Source organism: Lutjanus erythropterus, chromosome 15, assembly GCF_056507025.1.
Source record: "Lutjanus erythropterus isolate fLutEry1 chromosome 15, fLutEry1.hap2, whole genome shotgun sequence".
In the NCBI taxonomy this organism is placed as follows: domain Eukaryota; kingdom Metazoa; phylum Chordata; class Actinopteri; order Lutjaniformes; family Lutjanidae; genus Lutjanus; species Lutjanus erythropterus.
Window position 1 is genome coordinate 24,088,706 of NC_139331.1, and position 24,878 is coordinate 24,113,583.

A 24,878-nucleotide genomic window follows, 5' to 3' on the forward strand; every position below is an offset into this window, starting at 1 on the left:
ACATATGCATTGATATGTTTATTTCACTCAGTTTGGAGACATTTTGCATTTAAATACGTAGACAAGATAACAGTACAGCTTTATCTTAAAGCACAGTTCTGCACCCAATTCAATTCACTCTACAAGCATAAAATGAAACATTCTCAGGAGCAGAGCGCAACAGGTCATACTCTGGAAGCCTTGGGCACCTGTGGTACAAAAATGGCTAGAGTCATGTAACCTTCTAAAAATGCTTGACTTGAAAAAACATTTCATACATTCATACATTGTGGTTTAAAGACATAAATCATTAATAATTAGTTGTCCGTGTCCATGCAGAGGCAAGTAGTACCCATTGGGGAAAAAAAGAATTGCTGCACAGTTCTATTCAGTAAACAGATTTTATTTTACATGACTGTCAAACAGAAAGATATACACATTAGAATTGCAAGACATACAGTATACAAGTGAATATATGCACTGTTGTGACATGTAATGCTGTTATTATTATTATGCACATCCAAAACAAAACTGAAAATGATAGTTTATGTTCATCTAGAATTTTTTCATCTATTTTATCTTTATGTTTGAATAACACTAGTGCTGCAACTAAAGATTATTTTCATTACGGATTAATTTGTGGATTATCTTCACAATTAATCAATTAATTGTTTAGTCTAAAGAAAGAAAAGCTGGAACCAGCAAATGTTTGACATTTTTCATGAAAAATGTCAGAAATGATTAATCAATATCAAAATAGTTGGGAATTAATTTTCTTTTGATCGACTAATCAATTAATCAACTAATCGTTGCAGCTCTAGATAACACTATAGCAAGTCGTATAGTAGCATTTAAATATGTTAGCTTGCTGGTGAAGGTGGAATCAAAAATTAATCTCGAGTTTACTATCTGTAACCTTTACATAGGCTCTGTACTGAGCGGGAGCCTGCTGCAGATAGTCAGTAACGGTATTGTTAAATTGATACACTGTAGAGCTGAAAACATCCAAAATGTAAACAATGACACCATTTATCTGCTCAATGTCCATAACTGTGTTTGCGTACTCGGTCACTGTTTTCATTAAGTTTATGTATTTGTCATAGAAAGCATTAATGTAGACAGCGATGGCATCAAAGACGTCAGACTTTAGGGCGTTGTCAACGAATTCCTGAGTTTTGTCAACAAAGAATTTTAAGGTGTCGCCTAGTTTCTCAAGGAGCACGTCTGGACTCTCCAGCTCTTTCAAAAGCTCTACAATAAGATTAGACATGGTCTTTACCCTGTCCTTAATCTCATCAATTATTTTGGCTCCAGCCATGACATCACCAATGGGCATTGTGACCTGAGTTTTACTGAACATGTTGATCACGGCATTGTAAGCATATTCTGCATTAACAGCCACCAGTTGGATTGTCTGTTCTACCATAGTATTAATTCTGGTGGTCATCTTATTGAGCACCTCAATGAGAGGGGTCATCTCATCAGAACCAGGCAGTCTGACGTGGGTCTCCCTCAGGAACTTGATGGCAGCATCCAAGAAGACCTGAACAGTCTTCTGATACTGAACAACAGTGTTCCTAAAGAGGATGGACACCTGGCTCAGATTTGGGGCGTGGTTCTTTGCAGTGTTGTAGGCCTCGTCAACATATTCAACAATATTATCCTTCATCAGAGCAGCATATCTGAACAGTTGGTATTTCTCAGCATAGCTGGACAAACAAGAGGTGATAGCAGGAACTCTTTCCTGTAGTCCACTGAACATGATCCTAGCAGAATCCATGTTGAAGACCATCTTAAGATTCATTTTATCAACATCCTTGGCAGAAGCTCTCATGGTGAAGATATCAACATCCTTTCCAGGATCAGACTGTTAAGAGAAGAACAAAACATAAAATGATAAGTAAATCACTTGATTGTTGTAATTGTGCAAAGAATGTGCAATAATAGCATTATGAAATCCTTACAGCGTAACGGCCATAAAGCCTGGTGTTCATCTGAGATGGGATCTTGCCATGGAGCTGAAGACCCAGGAAGCCAGTGGATGGGACAGAAATGGTGGCACTGATTCCATCTTTACGCACAGCATAACGCAAGTTCATGTCAGTGAAGGCAGGGCTGGTTATGTCCACATTCATGGTGAGACGGGAGTCACTGTAGACACAGGCAGGAAGGTGTAAATATTTTCTGTAGTAAAGAAGGCAACTTTACCTGAGAAGCATAACTATTTACAGGACTATATGACTATATGTTATCATATGGTGTTTTCTCTTAAGATGAGTTAAAACATAACTAGTCCGCTCATGACTGTAGAATCCACAAAATAGCACATTTTAAGTTTTTTTAAGTGTTACCTCAGTGTATGGGAAAGAATGTGTTGAATATCCATGGTCAGGTCGCTATGGGTGAAAACCATCTTCCCAGTCAGGCTTATGCCAGCATTTTCAAAGGTTGTGGTAACGGAAGCTGTTGAAGGAAATTGACATTAGTTAAACCTTAAAATTATGCTTTTTACTTAAGATGTAAAAGTGTATTATACGATAAGCAAAAAATGCTTACAGTCCAGGTCATATTCCAAGAAGACAATGGCAGAGGTGGCAGAGGACCTAAAGGTGACTTTGAAGACGGGAGCATTGCCATCTACTTCAGTTGCCAGGTTTGTGGTGTACAGTGGGCTGGCAAACTTGACATTGGTAGAGATCTTCTGCTTGGCAGCGGTCACTTCAGCAACAGTCTTCTCAAAGATGGTGAGGTCACCCAGGCTGCTTGGCTGAGAAATATCTAACTCCATATCAGCAGTCAAGGAAGATGATGGTGCAAAGTCAATTGTAGCCTGGGCAATATGCTTCCCGTTGGTGTTGAAACTGAACAAGTTAGCCTCATTGTTTCCAGTGTACTTCAACACTGCATACACGCGGCTCAGGGAGGCTTCAACAGCAAGATTCTCATTTACATCCATGCCAATGACTTTGGTGGTGCCATAGTTAAGCTTGGCATCGGCAATAACCTTGGAGGTGGAGCGTAGGCCGTTATTATTCAGGTAAAGATTAGCCTCATTATCCAGAACTCCTAAAAGTAGAAAGTCTTCAAGCACTGTGCCATCCATGTTTGCCCTAGTGGATGTCTCCATGGAAATCTCAAAGACCTCAAAGGTTCCCTCCAGCTTCATACTGTGGTCTGCCTCAGCCTTTCCAACAGCCTTGATCACAGGGATGTTGAAATCACCCTTCATCCTAAAGGTGGAGACGGCATTTGGTTTGGTTTTGGTGTCTGCAACCAGATTCTGGTTTGCCTCCAGACTGAGTATAGGCAGGGAAATCTTTGCAACAGTAGCCACAGAGACGGCAGTTTCAAAAGTCTCAGTGCTCATGCTGATGGTGCTGTCATGAGTGCCTTCAATGTGAGGATTTTCAAGGGACAGGGAATTGGCCAACTTGATTCCTCTCTTGGTGGTCAGACTGGTTGTGCCATCAAGTTTGGCTTTGAGACCCTCAAACACAGAGGCTGTGGTAGCTCCCATGCGGAATACAAGATCATCCTCAGCATACATCCCAGCATTGATGTTTAAATTAAAGATGGCAGACTTGAAGGCCATTTCTGTGATCAGGTTACCCACAGAGGGAATCTGGATCAGACCTATATCAACAAATGGGACAGCTTGGCTTTTCTGGTAAACAATCTTGGCGTCCACATCAACAGTCTGCTCAGTGGTAGTCAAAATGTTTTTCAACCCAGTTTGATCATACAAGTCAAGATCACTAATAGCTGGGGTATGTATGTTAACAAAAGGAATAGACATCTCAGGAATGCTGATGGGCCGAGTCAGGAAATCAAGGTTTGCTTCCCCTTCTACAGCAGCAAGGATGGCAGCCTCCCTCTCATTGTTCTCTACAGTAAGGTTCCAGAAAAGTTTGTACTGATTAAAACGTGCCAGAGCGAGAGTGTTCATATGGTGTGTGTTAGGCCTGAAGGTTGCAGAGTAGTCATTCTGCAGATCAATTTTAGCAGTTAGAACATCAGTGAAACTGACCTTGGTGTTTCCCTTATTCTGAAAGCTAAACACAACTTCTCTGGGAGAGAGAGTGACATCAAACACATTGTGTAGGGGTCCACTAACAATGCCAATTAAGTCTGTGCTATGGGTTGCCGTCAGCCCAAGCTTCATGTCATGCAGATTGGCATTTACTGATCCCACTAAAAGGCTGTGTTTGATTGCGGAGCCTTCTGCTTCAGAACGAATATCCATCTTGAAATAGCTGAAGATGACAAAGTCAGCACTCACGGTCTGTTTCATCTTTAAAGGGACTGTGTCTGTGTCACTGGCAAAGGTCAATTTGACTGTACTTGGACTGACTGTGACTTGCAGGTCACTCTTGTGGGTGCTGTCATGAGAGTTGTAGGTGGCAGTACCCTGATTTTCAACAGTTACAGTAAGAGAAGTACCTTCCTGGCGGGCTACAGCTTTTTGAGTTACAGATGTCTCACCAGTGAGGCCCACGATGGGAAGACTGAGCACATGTTTATAGGAAGTGTCAAGAGTGGCAGATAAACCACCTGTGGTAGTTAAGAAAGCTTCATTTAAAAGCTCAGCATTGTATGGTGCTGTAGTGGTCTTTACCACAGTCTTGGCTGAGGCCTGGGCTGAAAAGTCATTAAATGTCACAGATGCATGATGGTCCAAAGCAAGAAAATTGTGAGTTAATGCAATGGTCTCAGAAGCAGTCATACGATCCCACTTGGGAACAGCAATACGAGCAGTGGAATCCAGGTTGAAGTTAAGGACTTCAAAGCTGAGAGATGTCCCTTGGGAAGTCAGAAAAGCTGTCAGCTGAGGATTCTCATCTACATCAAGAGAACTCTGGACTTCAGCTGCATTCCTAATAGTGTAGATGGGGGAGTTGACTTTTATCTCATAACTAAGTTTACCAAATGCTGGAATCACAATCTCGCTGGGAATGACTGGCAGCTTAAATGTTGGGAGCTGGAGAGTCTTGACAAGTTTCTCAGATGGAAGCTGAGGAAGAGTGGGAAAGGAGAACTCGGGTACAGTAATGTCTGGAAGTGAAAACTCAGGCAGGGCAGGAAGGTAGGCCATAGTCAGGTCTCCATACAAAGCAGCCACATCAAACACCTTCATCTCGAAGTTGAGAATAAAATCAATCAAATCAATGATCCTCTGTTTAATGTCATCAGTCGAGATGGTGGTGGCTTGTACAGTGTGGAAGCCCAAGATAGTGAACTCAGGGATTTCCAACTGTGGTGGGATTTCAAACTGGCGAAGCTTATCTATGCTGAACTTCATGGAAGGCACAACGAGATCAGTGAGAGGAATGGTAAAGGATGGCATGTTTAGCTCAGATTGTTTAAGTCCAGTAATGAGCCCCTCAATGATCTGCGATAGCTCACTGACAAGTTTTTGCTCAGGTGCCACTTTCTTAATCATCTCAACCATATTGGTGAACATATCAGTGGCAATAGTTATGAACTCAGCATAGCACTTTCCTGCCAACTGCAGATAATAGTTGAGTACAGCACTGACATCCAGTTTTGCAATTTCCTGCTTTATATTTTCAGCAAATGCCTTCACATTGCTTAAAACAACCTGGTCAAAGATATCCTTCATGTTGTTCATATATTCTGCAATTTTGATTTCTCTAATTTGCTCCACAGAAGCCCTTACAGATGACAAGACAGAGTTGGCAAAATCTCTTGTTGCCTCAAATTTCTGGGGGATTTCAAGATATGTGATCAGGTCATTCACATAAGCAGTATACCTAGCTATCATTGGGTTGGCTTGATCCACAAAGTCGTTATAATCAAATGACTGTAATTTCTGCTCGATAATTTCCACGTATTCATTGAACTGTGAAATTATATCCTTAACCTCAGTTGTTTTCAAGTAATTGATGGCACTCTGGAAGAATTCCATAAATTTGGTAGGGATGTCTGCGTCCACCACCATCTTGACTACAGACTTGATGGTTTCTTCAATTCTGAACCGCTTGATGAGCTCCAAAACATTTTCCAAGGCAGCTTGAACCTTTTTGTCAGCCTCAAACCTTACAAACAACTCTCTCATCTTGGCATAGACTGTGTTGATCTTACCTACGATGTCAAGGTCCTGAATAATTTCCCTAATATAATCTATACCCCTGAAAATCTCTGTGGGAATCTGACTCACTAGTTCCTCAACGTGAGCTTTGAAGTCGAAGGATGAAACGAAGCTCTTCACCTCGGCAACAAATCTTTGCATGTCAAAGTTCTCAATCATTTGTTTAATGTCACTCATCATTGCCTCTAGATTAGCCATGATTTCATACTTGGCATCAACATCACGCACGAATGCGATGCTGGTGTCCTTCAGTTTTTCCAGATCAATCTGCTGGATCATCTCCCTCATGGTATCAATCACATACACAACCATAGCCTTGATGTCATACTCCTCATTAAAGGCAGTCAACTGTTCCTGGACCTTCTGAATGAGAGTTTCAGGAAAGGTGCCACTAACAATAATCTCCTTCATCATACCAGCAAAGTTTTGGATGTAAACAGTGAGATCAGCCAGCAGCTTCTCAACGGTAACCTTAAGGTTTGTCAAAGAAGCTTCAACATCTTCCATGGAGATGACATATTCTTGGGTAAAATCATTGAAATACTGCTTCAGCTGAATTAGGTTGCCCTCTATATTCAGTTGAGAAATGAAGTCACTTACATACTGGGGAACAGCCTCAAGTTTAGCTCTGATCTCCTCATTGTTGATGTAGTTCTGCAGCGCCTCTGCAATCTGCACAACAAAGCCCTTAATGCTTTCCAAGACAGTAGAAAGACTTTCGATCGTAGTGAACTTAATTATGTGACTGTTTGTGCTCTTGTCATACTTGAGAAAGCCAGAAATACTGAATTCCTGGTTCTCTGTGGATTCTGTGTTGAGGATGTCTGTGAGGATGGTATTGGAAATCTCAATTCCAGTTCTCTCAGGAGTGTTGTAAACACTTGTGTCCTGACTGAAGATGTTGTCATTCAGTTTAGACTTCATTCTGAAACTGATCTTCTGCTCTACGGGTGACAGAACAGTATCCATGTTGTTGTCAATAATCGTCTCAAGGGTAAACCCATTATCTAGCTGCTGAGTTACTGATGTTCTGTATTCATGAGAGCTACCAAAAGCCAGGGGCTGTGCTTTGAGGAGGAGCTTGCCATAGAGCTGGGCACTGTGCTTTCCATACATTGTCAGGTCACCATCAGCATTGAAGACAGCATCAAGGTTGAAATCAAAAGGAACAATACTGCAACGGATGGTGTGGTCGAAGCGCATTGGCTGTGAGTTGAAGCGGGCATCATTGCTGATTCTTGCAGCGAGACCAACAACTTCAAGCTCGGTGTTGTGGCTCATGTGAGATCCAAAGATTTTTCCAGTGGTGCTGCACTTTGCATTAGCAGTCATATCAGCGTAATTTACCTGATAGGTGTGCTTGATCTCTTCCTCACCATACACGGCTTGCAGGCTTCCTGTCAGGTCCATCTTGTACAGCTCTGCCTTCAGCTGAGCCTCATTAATGAAGTTGGCCTTCAGAAGTTTCAGGTTGTTATTGACATTTGCAGAAGCAGTGTAGGGTTTCAGGTCGATGGTGATATCATGAGTGTAAGTGGCATATTCACTTGCGGTGGCTTCAGCCTTTGAGTTGAAGTCAAGGCTAGAGAGGGTAATGGTCAGAGTGTTGGAATTATCAACTTTGGTGTCACGCACTGCAGCCTTGTTAATGATGGATAGGGTAGCCCTTGAAGCATCAAGCTCAGCATTGAAGGTGTTCTCCAGGGACAGTGGGCTCTGCAGGGTGGTTGTTCCACTTGTGGTCAAACCATCCTTGTTCATTTTCAGAGTGGCCTTGTGAGTAGCCTCATTTTCAAGGAGCTTCATGGTGGCATCACTGCTTACAGCCAGACCATTGACATCAAGAGAGGCAGTCAGCAGAGAGTAAATACGGTTTTCAGAGTAGTCTGTATTTGTCTCCATTCTCATGACAAATTCGCTGGCACCAGCAGAGGCTTCAGCCTGGTTGCGGATCTTCATACCAAGAGCGAGGGCATTGGTATCACACTTCAGTGACAGCTTGTTGTCTTTGAAGGAAAGCTCAGCATCATTGGTCAAGATGTCTTCAAAGGCATTGGTGTTAGACACAACTGAGAATTCACCATTGGCAAGAGATGCTGCAATTGTGTTCTTGGCCTGAACAATGGTGGAGTCGATCTGAACAGAAGAATCGATCTTTGCCTCTGGCCTGAATGGGAAGATGGTGAGTGACTGGGTTGAAATGGTCTTGCCATACATGGGTCCAGCCTTGAACATTCCGTCAAAGTTGCTGTCAGCAGAGATTTCTTCAGTGTTGACTCCAGCCATACCAGTGTGCTCTAGGTCAATGTTAAGACCGAATGGGCTTGTGGCTTCGATCTTGCTGGTTGATTTCAAGTTGATTTTGTCTGTGATTATTGCATCCTCAACAATACTGATACTGGCTTCAATGAATTTATGGGCCAAAGAGCTCTTCAGATGGGCCTTGATGGAATCAGTAGTGGCAAACATCCCAGAGCCTAAATAAGACACAACAAAGATGACTGATTGAAGTCTAAAAAGTGTAATTGGAAACCACATTATTTTAACTGAGTTAAGAAATAACAATGGAGTAAATTCATGAATGATATATATTATGAAGTACCTTCCATCTTGATGGAGAGGATGTCAAGTGGGGAGGTTCCTTTCACATCAAACTTAGCTGAGTAGCTTGGTGCCTCCACAACATCCTTGCCGACAGCCATTGAAGCCTCCATGTCATACAGGTTACTCCTCATCAGAGTTGAAACTTCAGCTTTGCCAAAGAAAGGAATAGACAGAATGATGCTCTCAGGTACAACAAGCTCTGGGATAGGAATTTCCATGGAGACAATCTCCACTCCAAACTGAGGTAGAGTCACATGAGGTGTTGTCAAAGCTGGTGGGAAGTGAAGCTCTTCTGTTGACTTTCCTCCAAGTGGGAGAGGGATAGCAATGGTGAAGCGCTCATTGTTGAAGTGGTAGACAGCCTTTGCTTCACTGTTATAAACAAAAAAGATACAAATCAATATCAAGAATAACATCTTCTGAAAATTAAGATATTAATTATTGAGTTATTTCAGACTTACGCATTCAAGAAAAGTGTCTCTGGCAGTGAAATCTCAGGAATATCAGGCACTCTGAAGCTCTGTATGTAAGGGATGTCAGCAGCATACATTTCCATGTGGTTGTTTGTTGCCTAAAGAATAAGCAAAGCATGTCTTAGGCTTTCTTCACTAGACAGAGAATCAAAGAAGATCCATCAATCAAAATAATTGTAAAATCAAAGATTTGTACCTCCACAAATGCTTTGAAGATTTGACAGACTGTCATGTCAGTTCCTCCTACGTGCATGTCAAGAACATCATTGCCATACTTTTTAATCTCCTCAGCATATGGAAGTTTTTCCAAGATCTCTGAGTTCACATCTGACTTTAATTCAATCTCAATCTTGCTGGTATCTGTAAATAAAAAGTTGAGGAAAAACATTAAGGATTAGAAAACATTTCTCTAATGCTCAGGCTAGGTTTAAGTTTAAAAACAGTTCTGATTTTTCACTAAATTCTTTCCATCTTGTTAGGAAATCTGTTCACAAATGAAACTAGGATAAAGATAATTGTCACATATGATAAATGATCTGAACCAACCAATTCTGACACAGGCCAAAGTATAAATATGCCAATATCGAACAAGTCAGGAAATATACAGTAACTGGAAACTTTTAATACCATATTTCATTGCGATTTTCTGCTCAGAGATGGTTTCCAAGAATTTGATGTCACTCTTGAGCTCCAATTCCAATTCTTCATCATGCTTCAGATTAGCTGTGAAAGTGGCATCAGCATGGATTGAAGGAACAAGAAGTTGGACTTGCAGCATTCCTTCCTTCATGGCCTTCAGACTGAAAAATGTAACAGTGAGTTAGTGTACTCTCAGTAATGTGGGTGATATTAAACTTATTTTATGAGGGTTTATGGTGGATTTCTTACTTGGCATGGCCGACCAGGGAGAGCTGAGGGATGTTCTTGTTTATAAAGTCAAGAGAGATGGAGTGAGTTCCTTTGCCCTTGGTGTTTCCATCAACAACACCCAGCCTGAGTCCAGCCTCCACATCGTAGTCGGGGATCTGGATGTCGGCGGTGATGACATTCCTCCTTCTGTTGTATTTCATGACTACTCTGGCCTCAGTGGGGTCTGCACCTGTTGTTGGCCAACAGAATATAGCTCCACTAAACTTTTTGGGCCACTTGAGCCAGATGGGATTTTTTTTTTTTACCATATTGTCCATATTACACCTTACCTTCAGCCCTCAGAATAAACTTCACAGCATCAACCTTCTGCCGGCCCTCATCTCCCTCCCTGAGGAGCTCGTAGGCAAGAGTGGCTGTGTACTCAGTGACTTCACCAGTGGGGTGAAGTTCCACTTCAAATCTATTTAGAAAGTTCAGTTGATCAGTTAATATTCACAGGTAATGTATTTAAAATTAGAACTACTTGCTGGTGGTTTAGAAAGTTTTACTCACTTGCTGTCTCCAGTGAAGGGGAAGTAAGGGGCTGTCTCCTGAGAGAAAGCATCAGTGTACTGAAGGGCAGTGCAGTATTTCATTCCAGCGAAGAAGGAGGTGCATTCACTGACATCAACCTTGTCCATCACCATTGGGGGAATGGTCTTCACCTCTGATCCAGTCACTGCCACCAGTTTGTTTCTATGTGGGGAAAATTACAATAATACTGTTATAGGATAATGATTGAAAGTTTTGTAAAACTTTTTGTACAAGGCCAAAGTATATGTAGCTGCACCTGGAACCACTTGGATCTTTTTTAGTTTATTAGTACATACAGTTTAAGTTCCTCTCCAGACACATTTTAAAGCATGTAAAAAATTCTCTGTTATGATTTATATTTCATTTTACATGGTTTCCCCACAACACAACAACAGTTAAAAAACAACAACATCAGTGACAACAACAAAAAACCCATAAAGACTCATTGAGAAATTCTGGATTTGGCGTCACGCCCGCCCACCACCACTGCTTGTGCTAGCTTAACCACTGAAAGACCAATGTGCATAAAATGACAAGCACTAGAGGAAACCTCAGAGAGATTTAGCCCTACCTGGTTGAACCTCAGTGAGACACAGACTCAGAGTTTGTTGTGCACCAAAATAAGCAACGAGCAGATGCAAGTGTAGTTAGCACCTTTTATTTATTTTGTTTGTTTTCTTGTTAGCTTGCAACTGCCAGTGGCTGACACAGCTAATGCTAACTCTCATCTCTATGCTGACAAGTGTGCTCTGTACTGGAGGTTTCAGGTTTCCTTGCTTGCATTACTGCGACTGGCTTTTGAATTTGTTACGTATCAAATCTAGATTGCCTGGGGTATGTTTGAATCTCAGATTTTAGGGAAGTGCACAGGCATCTCCCTCCCTCCCTTCAATATAGGAAAGTAAAGACAAGCATAGACAATGGACAAGAACTCTACTTACGTCATTTTGATGAGCTTTGTAGGATTCTGTGGAGCAGGGATGGTCAGCTTGACATTGTCACGTCCCATGGAGATCTTGGCAGTGACCCCACTTTCGTGGAAAATGTTGGTGTGCATCTCTAATCCAGAGTTGACGAATTCAGGCATGTGAGAGCCAACCTGAGTTACAAACTCGATGCCAGCGGAGGGCATGAAGGTAACTTCACTCTGTGAAAACACAGAAAACATAGGTGACTTATTGTGTTAATTATGTATAATAGAAAACCATGCAGTTAGTTGGCTGTAAAACTCATTTTGGAAAGAATTATGAAGATAATTACCATGTCACGGGTAATATGGAGTCCACCCTTGATGCCAGGGGTGAAAGTACCAGAGAGTGCAACCCTGAGGGGCACACCAGTGACAGTAGGCAGGAAGAATTCATTGTCCATGAAGATGTAGTGGGCAAAGATTGTGTTGTCAACCTTGGTCATCAGTGCCTTCATTAGCTGTAGCATAAAAAAAAAACATAAAAACACAAATATTATTCAAATTATCAACAATGATAAATAATCATTTCTGTCAAATAAGTGAAAATAAGGTTATTTACATCAGTAGGGAACATCTTGAACATGTTGTCAATCATCATGGCAGCAGAGTAGGCCATCTCCTCCATTTCGTTGGTCCTCAGATATCCCAGCTCATTTCCCAAAAGCCTCAGGTAAACCATTGCCTCGGGAGACTGAGCTGTCTTCAGTTCCCTCACCAGCTTGTTGAGGTTGCGCCCGATCTCCCTCATGAAGTTCTGGGAGGCCTAAACATTTAAATAACCATACTCTATTAGTAGATTTACGGCAGTTTCAAAACATCTAAACACAGGATTACCAATCACACATTTATTATGTTTAAAACAGACTGGTCTGAGTACCTGTCTCTTCATCCTGTCCCTCTTCATAGCAGGCAGCATGTTCTGCAGGATCTCATTGACTCTGAGTGGCATGTTGTCAGAGACAAAGTACATTGTCTTCAGGGCAGTGTTGGGGAAGAATCCATTGTCACCAAAAAGAGCATCAACTGTTGGCTCAAATCCTTTGCCCTCCATACCAATCTGTAATGGTGACAAAGTTATCACTTACTAACAGGATCCGGTACACTGTTGTTTTAATTGTGTCTCATAATTAAGTTTGCATTAAAAATAGCTAAAACTGTTTACCTCCATCATATCAATGTCATAGCCAAATGCCTTCAGAGTCATTTCAAGCATGACCTCCTTGGGCAGGTAGCTGGTACCCTCAAAGATCATGTTGCCTTCCAGGGATCCCATCTTGTAGTTGCGGGAAAACTTGGTGGGGTCCATAATGGGTCCGATCTCATTATCCTGCAGAGCATCACGAATCTTCTGTCTCAGTCTGTGGAAAGAAAAATACGCAGTTAAACAACTGATGGCGACCAGATCAGGACATCATCATCATCTGACCATGCAGTGAAACAACAAATTAGAAAAATATTAACATAAAGTTGCAGCTGCACTTACTCCTGGGTCTCTGGCTCAGTTGAGGACAGGATGTTGGTAATGTGGGAGATCACAAAGCTCTTGACTTGTTTGTCCTGCTCGTTGGGCAAGGCATTAGCCAGCTGGGCCAGTTCAGTGGTTTGGGGGTCCTTCATAAGTACCAGGTAGGCGGCAATACGCTTCTGCATGGGGCTGGCACTGTCCAAAAGCACCTGCATGAGAATCTCTCTACCCTGTGACCAAAAGAGATCAATAAAATTAACATGTACAGTGGATATATTCCAATAATGTGTCAAAACTTAATATTGCTATGAAAATTCTCATTCATTCATGTCATGCTATCTCCAGCTCCTAGAAGTAAAACTTAATAATTTGACTTGCCTCCTCAGGGACAGGAGTCAGTCTGTATACTTGAATGGCAGCCTGCTGCACAGCCGGGGAAGCTGCAGGTTGGTTCACACACTGGATCACAGCAGCACTGAGTGCAGGACTAGCAGATACCACAGCTGGAGCCATGTTTCCAACAACCTAGAATCAAAGCACACTTTTATATTCTGCTTACTGGTGCTGGCAGTTATTTAAATTTTGATCTATAGAGAAGGATACTCACTCTCAATGTCATGAAAGTGTTGTCCTTGTCACCAGAGCAGTCACCCAACTGGGTAGCCATGAACTCAGCAACAGAGTAAATCTCAGGGATCAGTTTTTCCTCAGCTTTGTAAAACCTGTAGAGGAAAAACGTATATTTAGAGGCCAGTGTATCTTATTTTACACAAAGAGGAAAAACTTCTGCTGAAATGATATTCAGATGTTTAACCTGGAATAAAGTACGGTTATCTTCACTCACCTCTTGACAACATTGCTCAGGGCATACATGATAGGCTTGCTCTGCTTGTATTTTGCCATCTCGAGCATGTCATTGATCAGGAGGGCAGAGGGATTGGACACGAGTCCCATAGCAAAAACACCGGCATCAACCTCGAGGGCAGAGCTGTCGAAGGTCCTGAGGATCTGCATGATGGCGCTGCTGCACTCAGGGGTTCCGCACTGGGCCAGAACCTGGTAGGTCAGGACACGGGACACCTCAAGAGCCTCGGGAATGGCGGGACTCAGGGTCTCAGTCTTCATTCCACGGACCATGGTGACAAGCTTGTGGAAGAGGTGGGCCCTCCTCTCACCCTCGGTCTCGGGCAGAGTGGCCAGTTCTCTCAGCAGGTTCAGAGCTGCATCTTTATCCTGGACCACACTCCTGTCCTCGACAGCCTCCATGTGAAGACCCTTGACAGTTCCACCTAGAACACACATCATCAGAATCAGAATCAGAATTGTTTTTTTATACCCTAAATTCCATTTTTAATAATTAGCTCCAAATAAAAAGAACAGAGATAAGAAGAGGAACTTACTGCGGTAAAAGACTCTTTCATTGTGGGGAGAAACCTGAACCAGAGTCAGTTCTTGCTTTCCAACATTAGTGACTCCATATTCTCCCCTGTGGAGAGGCAAAACAAGGTTGAAAAGTACAGCAGAAGCTTTGGACATACACTTACATAATAGAGCACTATATAGAGTGTAGTATAAGGTTTGACTTACTTATGAGAGAAGGGGATGACGATGTGTTTCTCAGTGCAGGAGCCAGAGGTCATGTGTTTCTTCTCATTGTCAAACTTGTAGTTGCAGGACTGTGAGCTTCTGATAAGCTGGGCCAGTGGGTAGTGCTGAGGATAGACAAAAAAATTCAGCTGCAAGATTCTTGTCATAGGATTAATATGGCACTGTGAAAGGATATTGTTGTGCTTGGCTTGTACCAGGGTTTCCCTGCAGCCAAGTGTCTTTTTTGTTGAGGATAAAAGATTAATAAAATTGTAGCATATGTGTAGAGAATATGATTATATTGTGTAAATGGAGATGTGGGGACAATATAGTTAAGGAATTTATAATATTTTGTAGCAAGTTGTCATTAAACTGCAACAGAAAGAATCCATTGCAAGTTGTAGTCAAGTACAATCTGTTGAGTCAGTGACATTGGATCAAAACAGTGACGCTGGTGTTCTCATTAAACTTCCAAACTAGACCCACCCTTGTGTTGCTCAGATCTCTTACCATGCCAGAGATAAGTGCCAAGGGGCTGGTGTGATCTCTGATGGGGACAAATTTGTCACATCTGGAGAGATCCCTGTTGAGGCTGATGTCAGTTGCAATATCCTCTCTAGCGTTGATGGAGTACTGGGTCTTGCACATGCCATGGATGGTGGGCTGGAAAAGAGTGTCAGCATAAATACAGATGCAGTTTCATTGTGGTTGCACGCTTTTTATTTTGTTTGAGGAAACTGGTCTCATACAAGGGACTGAGAAGTGTTTTTGAATACAGTAATAAGTAGGAGACTAACCATGTTCTTATTCTTGTCTTCTTCCAGCAGAGGCACAGCCAGGGCAGAGATGATACCCCTCTTGATGTTCAGGATGGTTGCTGTCTCACGGTCCTCAGGGTACAACTTCACATTGTACACACCCTCAACCACAACCTTCAGAGGATACCTACAGAAAATGAAAGAAAAGATTGTTACCATTAAGTCCCGTCATATATGTGTTTCGTGGCATTGTGTGTGTTCATGCTGTATGCTTCATGTAACGTACTTCTCCATTTCGGCTGCAAAGGCATCAGAGCTGGGCGCAGGACCGAACACAGGGTTGCCCTCTTGGTCCATGTCGACAACCTCACTCAGGCTACAGCCAGTGGTGCGGATGATGAAACTACAAGTCTGAGGTACTTCAATTTCAACCTGTTTTAAAAGATAATTTTAGCTTTTCCTGCAAGATGTCATGTAAAAGAAAAGGATGTGCATCAAACACATATAACAGAATGCAGAATGATGAAATTTAGCTGCTAAAACACAATGACATGCACCTTGCAAGTGGCCTTAGGTCCATTCCTGAGATGTGAAGCACCGCTGATAGCATTCAGGGACTCAGCTTCGTACAGGTATTCATACTTGTGGTAGGCTTTGTACCTCTGGTTTACTGGTAGAGAAGATAATAATTTTACATTAAATGTTGCAAGTATTGTGAAAAAGTGCAAACATTTGTCTCAGCAATTTGGCCATATTTTAAAAAGTATTGTATGAATAAGTCATGGAGTTTCAGTACGGAAGTGTAAGAAAAAAATATTATATGCATGTCCAAGCATCAAAGTTCAGCTTACAAAACAGTGTTAATTGTAAATTACTCAAATAGTTGCATTGCAATTAACATTAACATCATGTTCATGTTTTGTAATTAACATATGTAAATACTGGAACTCACGTAGGCAGGTTGCACCCTCCTCTTGGGCATCTGTAAGGGCAATCATAAGAAAATTAGGTGTAACACTTTGTTTCTTCCTGCAAGAAAACAATTATCTTAATCAACAGTGTAAACTGCTTAAACAATAGTGCTCAAAAACATTTGGACAGATTTAGACTTTTGAAAATACTGTTTAAACATTTCGAGTCTTTTCTTTTGCTTTTTACTTTGCTCATATGCGGGACAGTAATCCTCAGCTAAGCTTATCACTTGGTGAAAAAACAGTAGTAGTAAAAAGACATTATCTTGGATGGTAGACTTAAATGAACGTAACACACTGATAATATCATAACTAAAAGAACATTGTAACAATCAGGAAATATTCTAAGTGTGTATGAACCAAGTGATTCAGGCTTTAGTTTTTTGTCACACCTTGACTACTGTTCAGTCATTTGGTCATTTGCAGCTAAGAAAGATCTAAAAAAAAAAATTCAAACTTGGTCAAAACAAAACCACCAGATTAGCTGTCCATTGTTCAGAGCGTACTGAGTTAATCAAATGCACAGAAATCTCTCATGGCTTACTGTAGAGAAAAGATTACAATGCAATTATACGATCTTCTTCAGGAATAATAAGAAACCGCTGTACTTTTCTGACCATGTGGTCTGCATCAGAAGCAGATATCTGGCAGAAATCAACTGTAATTTACAGAACCATTACAAGATATAATTGTCAAAATATGTAAAGCTACAATAACGAGTTTTTGATTAATTATGAAACAGTCTCAATTTAATACTTATGCCTCAATAAGACTTGTGCAAAGAGACCATGTATGAGAAGACCGGATTCTGCTTGAAACACGCCTGCATTTACATTTTTCCAGCAAAGGTCACAGTGAGCAGTATATTAACCAATTAAAGATTTTGATTTTTTTAAATTCTGATGTCATATTTTGTGGTTGAGGGAAATACTGCTGCTTTTGTCCACGGGGCCTCCAAAATCAACAATATATGAAGGTTCCTTGTAGTAGTTTTAAGACAATTAACTGCATGAACAAGCACTAGACGTTTTATGTTGTTTGTAGTGTCTAATAATTTGCAAATGAACTTTTGTAAGTAATGTATTGTTGCTGAATGTGGGCTATATAATGTATGTTTTTTTCTATAAACTGGAGATATCTGTGTTGGACCCTAGGAAGCTGACGTCATGCCGTCAGATAATGGTGATCCTAATAAACTAATAATACTTTGCCTGGCGGCCACTTCTGAAAAGTGACAGGAGGTCAGGGACCAGTTGATAAACAAATATTAATAATAATGATATATATTAAAAAGCTACAGTACTATATTTAATATATAGTGCATTACTGTACACAGTACTTGGACAGTAATTTAAAAATCATTGACAGCTGTTCTGTATTTTTAATATTCACTGAATTGTAGTAAATGGCAACGCTGATGGTTTTGTTCTTTTATATCCATGTAATAATTATACAGAAGTCAAAAGCAGCATTATGTAAATTTAAAAATACTTACATGTCGAGGTCAGTGCGATCAGGACCAGGGAAAGACAGAGCTTTGAGTCCCCCATCGTGGGTTCTGTGCAGCTCTCTCCTCTGTGCTCCTTTGGTGAGTACTCAGGCGAGACTGAGGTCTCAACCTCCTCATGGTCCTTTTATACCAAAGGTGTTCCATATGGAGGGAAGGTGGGAGTAACACACAGTTCTGTCTCAGCTCCAAAGTTCACTCTATACGTACGTGTGGAGGGACAAAGGCAACTAGTTTCATAAAGCTTTCCTTGAAATCAATCGGCAAGTTTCAGAATCTGTACTTTTGCACAGAAATGTGTGGACGCATTCAAGTAGCATTTTGCAGAAGATAATTTAACTTTAGAAATATAATAATATGATAATACAATATTGTATTAACAATATGACAATATAACACCGATAATATCCTGTTCTTGTTTTTTTTAGGTCACACATACATTTATTGTTGTGAGTTTCTTAATACTTCCATGTTTTTCAAGAGGATGAACGCTAAAGAAATTCCTTTGTGTAGTTTATGCAAAAAATGCACATACAGCAGCACTTTTCAGTTGACTAGTTCATTTTTTTTTTTTGCATGAAATACTTTTCAGTCTCATAATATAATGGCTTCGATAAACCATGTTCATGTTAAACATACCCTAATCTTAATAGTTAATCATCAGTATTCAAGAATATTCCCCGCCTTTCATGTTCGTCAGTATTACCTGGTGTGTAAAGTTGAGAGCCATACATTACATAATCATATAGTGTGTGCTCATTTAAAAGCACAACCCAGAAACTGTTGAGTTGTGTTCCCTTTCCATTTGATAAGAAGTTGTAACACTGAACTTGAACAGTTTGTTATCAAGCTCTTGTCAAAGGAGCATTGGACTACAGTCTCTGTCTGCTGTGGAGACATGATGTACAGTAGCACGTAACTTTAGGTTACGTACATTCTCCGAACTGGTTATCTCTTTGTAGCAGAAACACCCTTGTCATAAGTTACCTAAAGCCATACCCAAGAGGGCATCATGAAATAATTTTATGGCATAGCTTTTTGCAAAAAAAAAAAAAAAAAAAAAAAAAAAAAAAGTAAATGAGATGTCAGAATGTAGCTGTAAACCCCAATCTGCAATTTCAAGACCTTTTTCGCTTAACAGCTGGCCAAAATTTAAAGCCGCAGGCAGCAAAGAGCAGGTTTCAGGCTTGGTGAACAAAGTCACTTCAGCTAGTTTAATTCTGTGTAATGAAGGAGTGAGACCTATCACACACTTTTATCATCATCATAAAGTTGACAGTTTTTCAGTAATAACACACTCAAAGTTGCATCATTTGTCGCCTCCTTCATCAGATTTAAACAAAACTCAGCGTGTATGTTCAGGAGATAGTGCAGAATGAGTTTAATAAGGATTACTCAAAGGCATCTTGAGTTATTAGCAAATATGTGATAGGCCACTTACACAAATCACTTTGGCACTCCCTAAATCATACACAACTAAAGTGGTAAAATTCTGTCCACTAGATTTGGAGGTGCATGTTTTTGGTATTTGTGGTGCCCCCTATGGGTTGGGCTCAAAATGGTTTAGCAGACCCGAACATCGAGTCCATCAAGTTTTATGCTGATCAGACACATAGAAAATGAGTAGAGGCCATTTTCCTGCTAAGCCCTGCTCTTTGTGATTTTTTCTAGAAACTAAATAAGATATCATTTAAGGTGGGCCAGTTGTATAAGTGGGTGGGCCCAGGCCCATTAGGCCCACCCATAACGCCGCGCCTGATGGATGGATGGATAGATGCATACATAAATAAATTAGTGAATAAATGAATAAAAACAGTGTTCCATTGCTAAAAAAAAATGCGAACACAAATCAGTGTTAACTGTTTATTCAGGTCCAAATGCTCTGTAATCATGGTAATGGGGTCCTTTGGCAAGAGGGTCCTGCAAGGACCCCAACGATGAACCACGCTCATTCCAGCCCAGGCATCAAACCATCTGCTGTCACTTACTGCTGCCTCCTGCCTCCCAAACACTGAAGACAAAAGCAAGTTGATAACCACCATTGTGATACCCGTTATCTCTGACTGAGGTTTTAGGTTTTGTCGATCCAGATCATACAGAGAAAGCCTGACTGTGTTGAGCTTGCTTCGTAGTACAGCCCTAAGATCACCTACAGTAACTGAATTTAATTACAACAAGTGACAACATATGTAGTACATGCAAAAAGAAGATACATGGAATTAGCATAAAGTGTGAACACTTTATGCTAAATGCTAAAAAAAATGAACACTTGAATAAACATCAGTGTGATGAGAACCTACAATGACAGAAAGACACTGATGATGAAAAAAATAAACATAAAGATCAAAAACAAAACAAAATCTTTTTACACTCTTTATCTCTAATTGCTCTGTTCCACTGTCACACAGACCTTCAGTGGTAATATCTTCAGTGGGAGTTCATCCAAAGCGTTAATGTATGGAAACATCCTGTCAGTGAAAGTGTGTGTGAAGGTGTGTATGTGTGTGTTAGTATCAGGATCAGAGAACGACAGCTTTCCTCTGTTCAAGTCCAGATTCACTCTGATCCTCTGGAGCTTCTTCTGCACTCTGAGATCAGTGGATGGACCTGATAGAGACTGTGCTGAGTATTTACCTTCATAGAACCCTATTCTCCATAATCCAGACTGTATGAATCCCTTCCTCTGGACAGACTCTGCACACACACCCAGAATCCAGTATGTACTGTCTCCAACCTCGACGTCCCAGCTGTGAGTCCCTGAGTTAAAGCCCTCAGAGCCGAGAACACACCAGTATCCATCAAACCTCTCTGGATTATCAGGAAGCTGCTGTTTCTCTCCTCGTCTCACACTGGTCAGATCTTCAGACAGGATGAGGACTGGATCAGCAGTGTTTGTGTCCAGAATGACAGGAGTGTAGGAGACCATGTTCTTCATCTTGTTCCAGATGTTGAAGGTCAGGTTGCCCAGGTGTTTGGCCCGGTCTATCAGAGCTCCTGAGAGCATCTGTGAAGCGTCCAGCATGGGGCGCTGCTGGACTCTTTCCACTGCAGCCTTGTAGTTGTGCAAGAATGAGATGTCTTCAGCTCTCAGCTGGTCCTCTGTGTCTCTGACTGTGTGTGAAACAGCTGCTATCTCTCTGCTCAGAGCCTCCATCTTCTCCTTCATTATCCGACTCTTCTGCTCCTCTTCCTCCCTCAGTGCAGCCAGCCTGGCCTCCTCTTCCTCTTCTAGAAACTGGTGAAGCTTCTTAAACTGCTCCTTAATCTGCCTCTCTGTGTGTCGGGCCTGGGCCTTCATGTGTTCTGCCGTTTGATCAAACTGATCTTTAACTTCTTTAAAACCCTTTAACTTCTCCTTTAAGGGCTCCAGAGTTTCCTGAAGTTCCTTCTTGTGTTGTCGTGCAGCTTCATCGATGGGTTTGAATCTGTGGTTGGTGTGTTTTTCTGAATCTCTGCAGACGAGACACACTGGCTGCTGATGGTCCAGACAGAAGAGTTTGAGTTTCTCAGAGTGCAGACTGCAGAGAGACTCTGAAGATCTCTGATCTGTCTGCTGTAAGAAGGTCTCACACAGGTTCTTTAACACCAGGTTACAAGGTGGATCTTCCTTTGAAGATCTTCTCTTACAAACTGGACACTCATGTGTTTGTTTCTCTTTCCACCAGCTCCGCAGACAGTCTTTACAGAAGCTGTGGCTACATGACAGAACAACAGGATCTTTGAAGACGTCTTGACAGACCGGACAGCAAAGATCCTCCTCTGATCTGGAAGCCATTTTGTCTCTGAGTGAAGCTGAAAACACAGCAGGCAGACAGTACAGTCAGAAATGACTCCCTCCTCGACTGACTTCACTGAAATTTAGTTTTTAGTCAAACTCACCTTCAGTGTGTGGAGTGTCAGCAGGTTGTAGTTTTCCTCTTTTCTCTTCTGCAGCTGAACTCACTCAGAGGAAGTTGTTGGTTTGGTCTCAAGGTGAATTTGATCATTTATTTTTCAGTCTGTGCGTCTCTCTTGAATTGAAGAAAAACAAACTGTTTCCTGGTTTGTCACAGGTGAGTCGGTGAAGGGTGGAGCTTTTCTGTCGGTTGAATGCTGCTGCACACAAGGGTGTGTTTCACTCCAAGGCACTAATTAATTTGTTCCTCTGATTCAGAGGGAGGAGGGAGAGGGAGGAAGAGGCGAGAGAGAGGGAGGGGGACAGACTGCGTTTTTCTTGAAATTGAGAAAAAGAAACTGTTTCCTGGTTTGTCGCAGGTGAAGGGTAAAGTTTTGTCAGACCTCCTCTGTTGAATGCTGTTGGTTCACATTGCAAAATGTGATGAAACCTGTTATTTTTCACTTTGAACTGATGGTGATGTCACACAAAAGGTCTAAAACAATTATCAGATAGTTAATTTTTAACTGAAGTCATAGACAGACAGACAGGAGGGCAGAATGTGTCCACCAGGGGGCCTCCAAGAGAACTTGAAATGTTCCACAAGAGGGTTATATTAGGCCAAGAACATGTCAGTGGTCATCATACAGAAACTAAATATTCTGTTAACAGACTGGCTGCTGATACTACAGGTTGAATTAATTCCTGCTGCCTCTGTCAGAGCTGCTGTCACGTTCATGTTCACTGTAACAGACATGAACTGCAGTTTGATGCTCAGTAAAGTTAGACAGGTCACATTCATCTCCTCTGTGTCGACCGAGAGGCCTGCATGTCAGTGGATCTCATCAGTGGATGGATTAGATCAACAGATTCTGCAGAAAATGATTCAGCAATCATTGCGCTGCTAAAGTAGAATATGACGGTAAACTAAAAGACAAGAGGAAGACAAGAAGGCTATTCCTCCATCGTTGCCCAAAGAAAGGTGAGAGAAAGAAGACAGAGCAGAAGTCAGGGTTCACATCACTCCAGTTCTAAAGCCTGATAAAGAAGATTTGCAGCTCCACATCAAGATTCAAACAACAGTGACACTGAACCGACCTTCAAAATGCTTTATCTTTTTGTGAAGCATTCTTTATTTTCTTCTATACATTCTCTTTAAACGCCTATGATTATATATATTATGATTATATTTGAAAGAATTGAAATAAAGAGACAAAACAGTTGTGTTATTATTATTGTAAATAGTGTAATATTGCAGTGTTTAGCATCAGTATTTAAAAATGTACAATTAAAATATGAAACATTGCATATAGTTAGTAATATTAAATTATAAACACAAATTCTGACTGTTCACATAAAAGGAATCTGACTGTTTTTTCATTACTTCAGGATAAACAGCTAAGAACAAGGACAACAATGCTTAACAAGTAAAGATAAACCCTGTGTTGTGTAATGACAATAAATGAACTTGTTACCTTGATAAAGAGTATAAAGAACTCTACATGCTGTATTTACACAAGGATTTGGAAACAAATAAGTGCATACTGTCTTATAATTATATATATAAAAAAACACTGGTGATAAACAGTTAAATTATAAAGTATATAAAGTCTGTAACTTGAAGAAAACGTGAATCAGTTGTGATGACGTCGGCTGTGAATTAATCAGTGTGCTCCAATCCCCTTTGTTCTCTGGAAGTTTGATGTTATGTAGTTCTGTGCACCGATCAATATCCAGCAACACTGAGCTTCTCAATGTGCTGTCATTTGTTGGGTTGTTTACTGTCAGACAGATTTGATCAAACACATCCAAACAGTACTGATGAAGCAGATTGGCTCACTTTTTGAATGTTAAGCCCTTAATAAATAATATGTTAAAAATTTACAGCACAATCTGTGTTCAAACACACAGACCTATAACTGTCACCAACAGGCATGAGACCATATATAATGTCGCCTGGGTTGACACTCTACATTTACACCAGTAGATGGCAATGAAAACAGTGATCTGTCTGTTTGCTCTGGAAGGGCAGTACATTCAAATAAAAACATGGTGGCCTCCTTTTCTTCTGGATCATAAGTCAGCACTGTCATATTGGAGTGGGCCTACAGTCAAATACAGGTGAACGCTGGTTTTATAGGGTTATGTATAATAATGCCTGTAACAAGCATAAGATGCTAATAAACATTAATGTATTAATAAGACTGTAGAAGTGCTAGCATCATAAACACCTATATTGTTAATAATAAGATATTTAAAATCACTTATAAGAAACTTGTTAACAGTTCATAGATTGCTTAATAATGTTAATAATGAGTTTATTATTGTTTATAATAGCATTACAAACACATTTTAAGTTTAACTAACTTACCTGTTATGTCATTGTTAGATAAGATGTATTGAGTCCTTATTACAGCGGCCTGGGTTCGAATTCAGCCCAGGACATTCCCTCTTGCTCTCCCCGCAGTCCTGTCTCTCTTCAGCTGTCACTGTCTAATAAAGGCATAAAGCCTGACAACCACAGAGGTGAAATCATATATTGATTTGAGAACTGAACACGGCATTATTCTCAATACAGACTTTTTAAAATATTCAGAATGTTGTTCGTTCATTTATCAAAGAAAATGAGTTGAGTTCTGGAATATTTGAGGTACAGGATATATTAATATATCAGCTACACGTTTTTGCTTATAATAGGCTAATATGGCTAATAATTACTCTGTAACTGTGTAGATGCACTTAGGAAATATGTAGAAGCCCCCAGCTGCTGGAGAAGATCCCAGATCTGATCTTCCATCCACACCTCTCTGTGAAGTATGTTAGTTCTGCCAATCATCTATGATCTCTGTATAACTGATAGTAACTGCTATGTTATCATTATTATTATTATCATTATTATTATTAGTAGTAGTAGTATTTACCCTTTGTTACTAATAAAATGAAGTTAATTAAATAAAGCATTTGTACGGTGCTACTTCATATGCAGTGGTATAACAATATGGATGTTCTCACTCAGGGAACCAAAATGGCAAGGACTGGACTGGTTATAATCCAGGCCACAGAGCAGGTCAGATAATACAGTCATAAGGATAATTGCATAAAAGATCATGTATTTGTTTTATAGCCTAGAATGTTATA

The 24,878-nt window shown here is 40.7% G+C and overlaps 2 protein-coding genes across 2 annotated transcripts; both read right to left on the reverse strand.

Annotated features, from left to right (window-relative positions):
- Window positions 1–361: 361 nt before the first annotated feature.
- LOC146314461 (apolipoprotein B-100-like) lies at window positions 362–17,924 on the reverse strand. The gene is made up of 28 exons (XM_084736823.1): window positions 17,855–17,924; window positions 16,341–16,370; window positions 15,946–16,058; window positions 15,675–15,820; window positions 15,428–15,575; window positions 15,141–15,293; window positions 14,631–14,755; window positions 14,444–14,529; window positions 13,888–14,332; window positions 13,651–13,765; window positions 13,422–13,568; window positions 13,062–13,273; window positions 12,741–12,936; window positions 12,456–12,635; window positions 12,138–12,341; window positions 11,869–12,036; window positions 11,550–11,755; window positions 10,588–10,770; window positions 10,365–10,495; window positions 10,054–10,264; window positions 9,793–9,965; window positions 9,362–9,525; window positions 9,154–9,263; window positions 8,691–9,064; window positions 2,536–8,565; window positions 2,331–2,442; window positions 1,944–2,130; window positions 362–1,846 (listed from the first exon to the last, which is right to left on the reverse strand). Exons 1-28 carry the CDS (start codon window positions 17,907–17,909, stop codon window positions 863–865), a joined length of 11,388 nt encoding a protein of 3,795 aa, XP_084592949.1. The 5' UTR covers window positions 17,910–17,924; the 3' UTR covers window positions 362–862.
- A 2,184-nt stretch (window positions 17,925–20,108) lies between these two features.
- On the reverse strand, window positions 20,109–22,116 carry LOC146314462 (zinc-binding protein A33-like). Its single transcript, XM_084736821.1, has 2 exons — window positions 21,746–22,116; window positions 20,109–21,658 (listed from the first exon to the last, which is right to left on the reverse strand). The coding sequence occupies exon 2, from the start codon at window positions 21,639–21,641 to the stop codon at window positions 20,247–20,249; it is 1,395 nt and encodes a 464-aa protein (XP_084592947.1). The 5' UTR covers window positions 21,642–21,658; window positions 21,746–22,116; the 3' UTR covers window positions 20,109–20,246.
- Window positions 22,117–24,878: the final 2,762 nt, after the last annotated feature.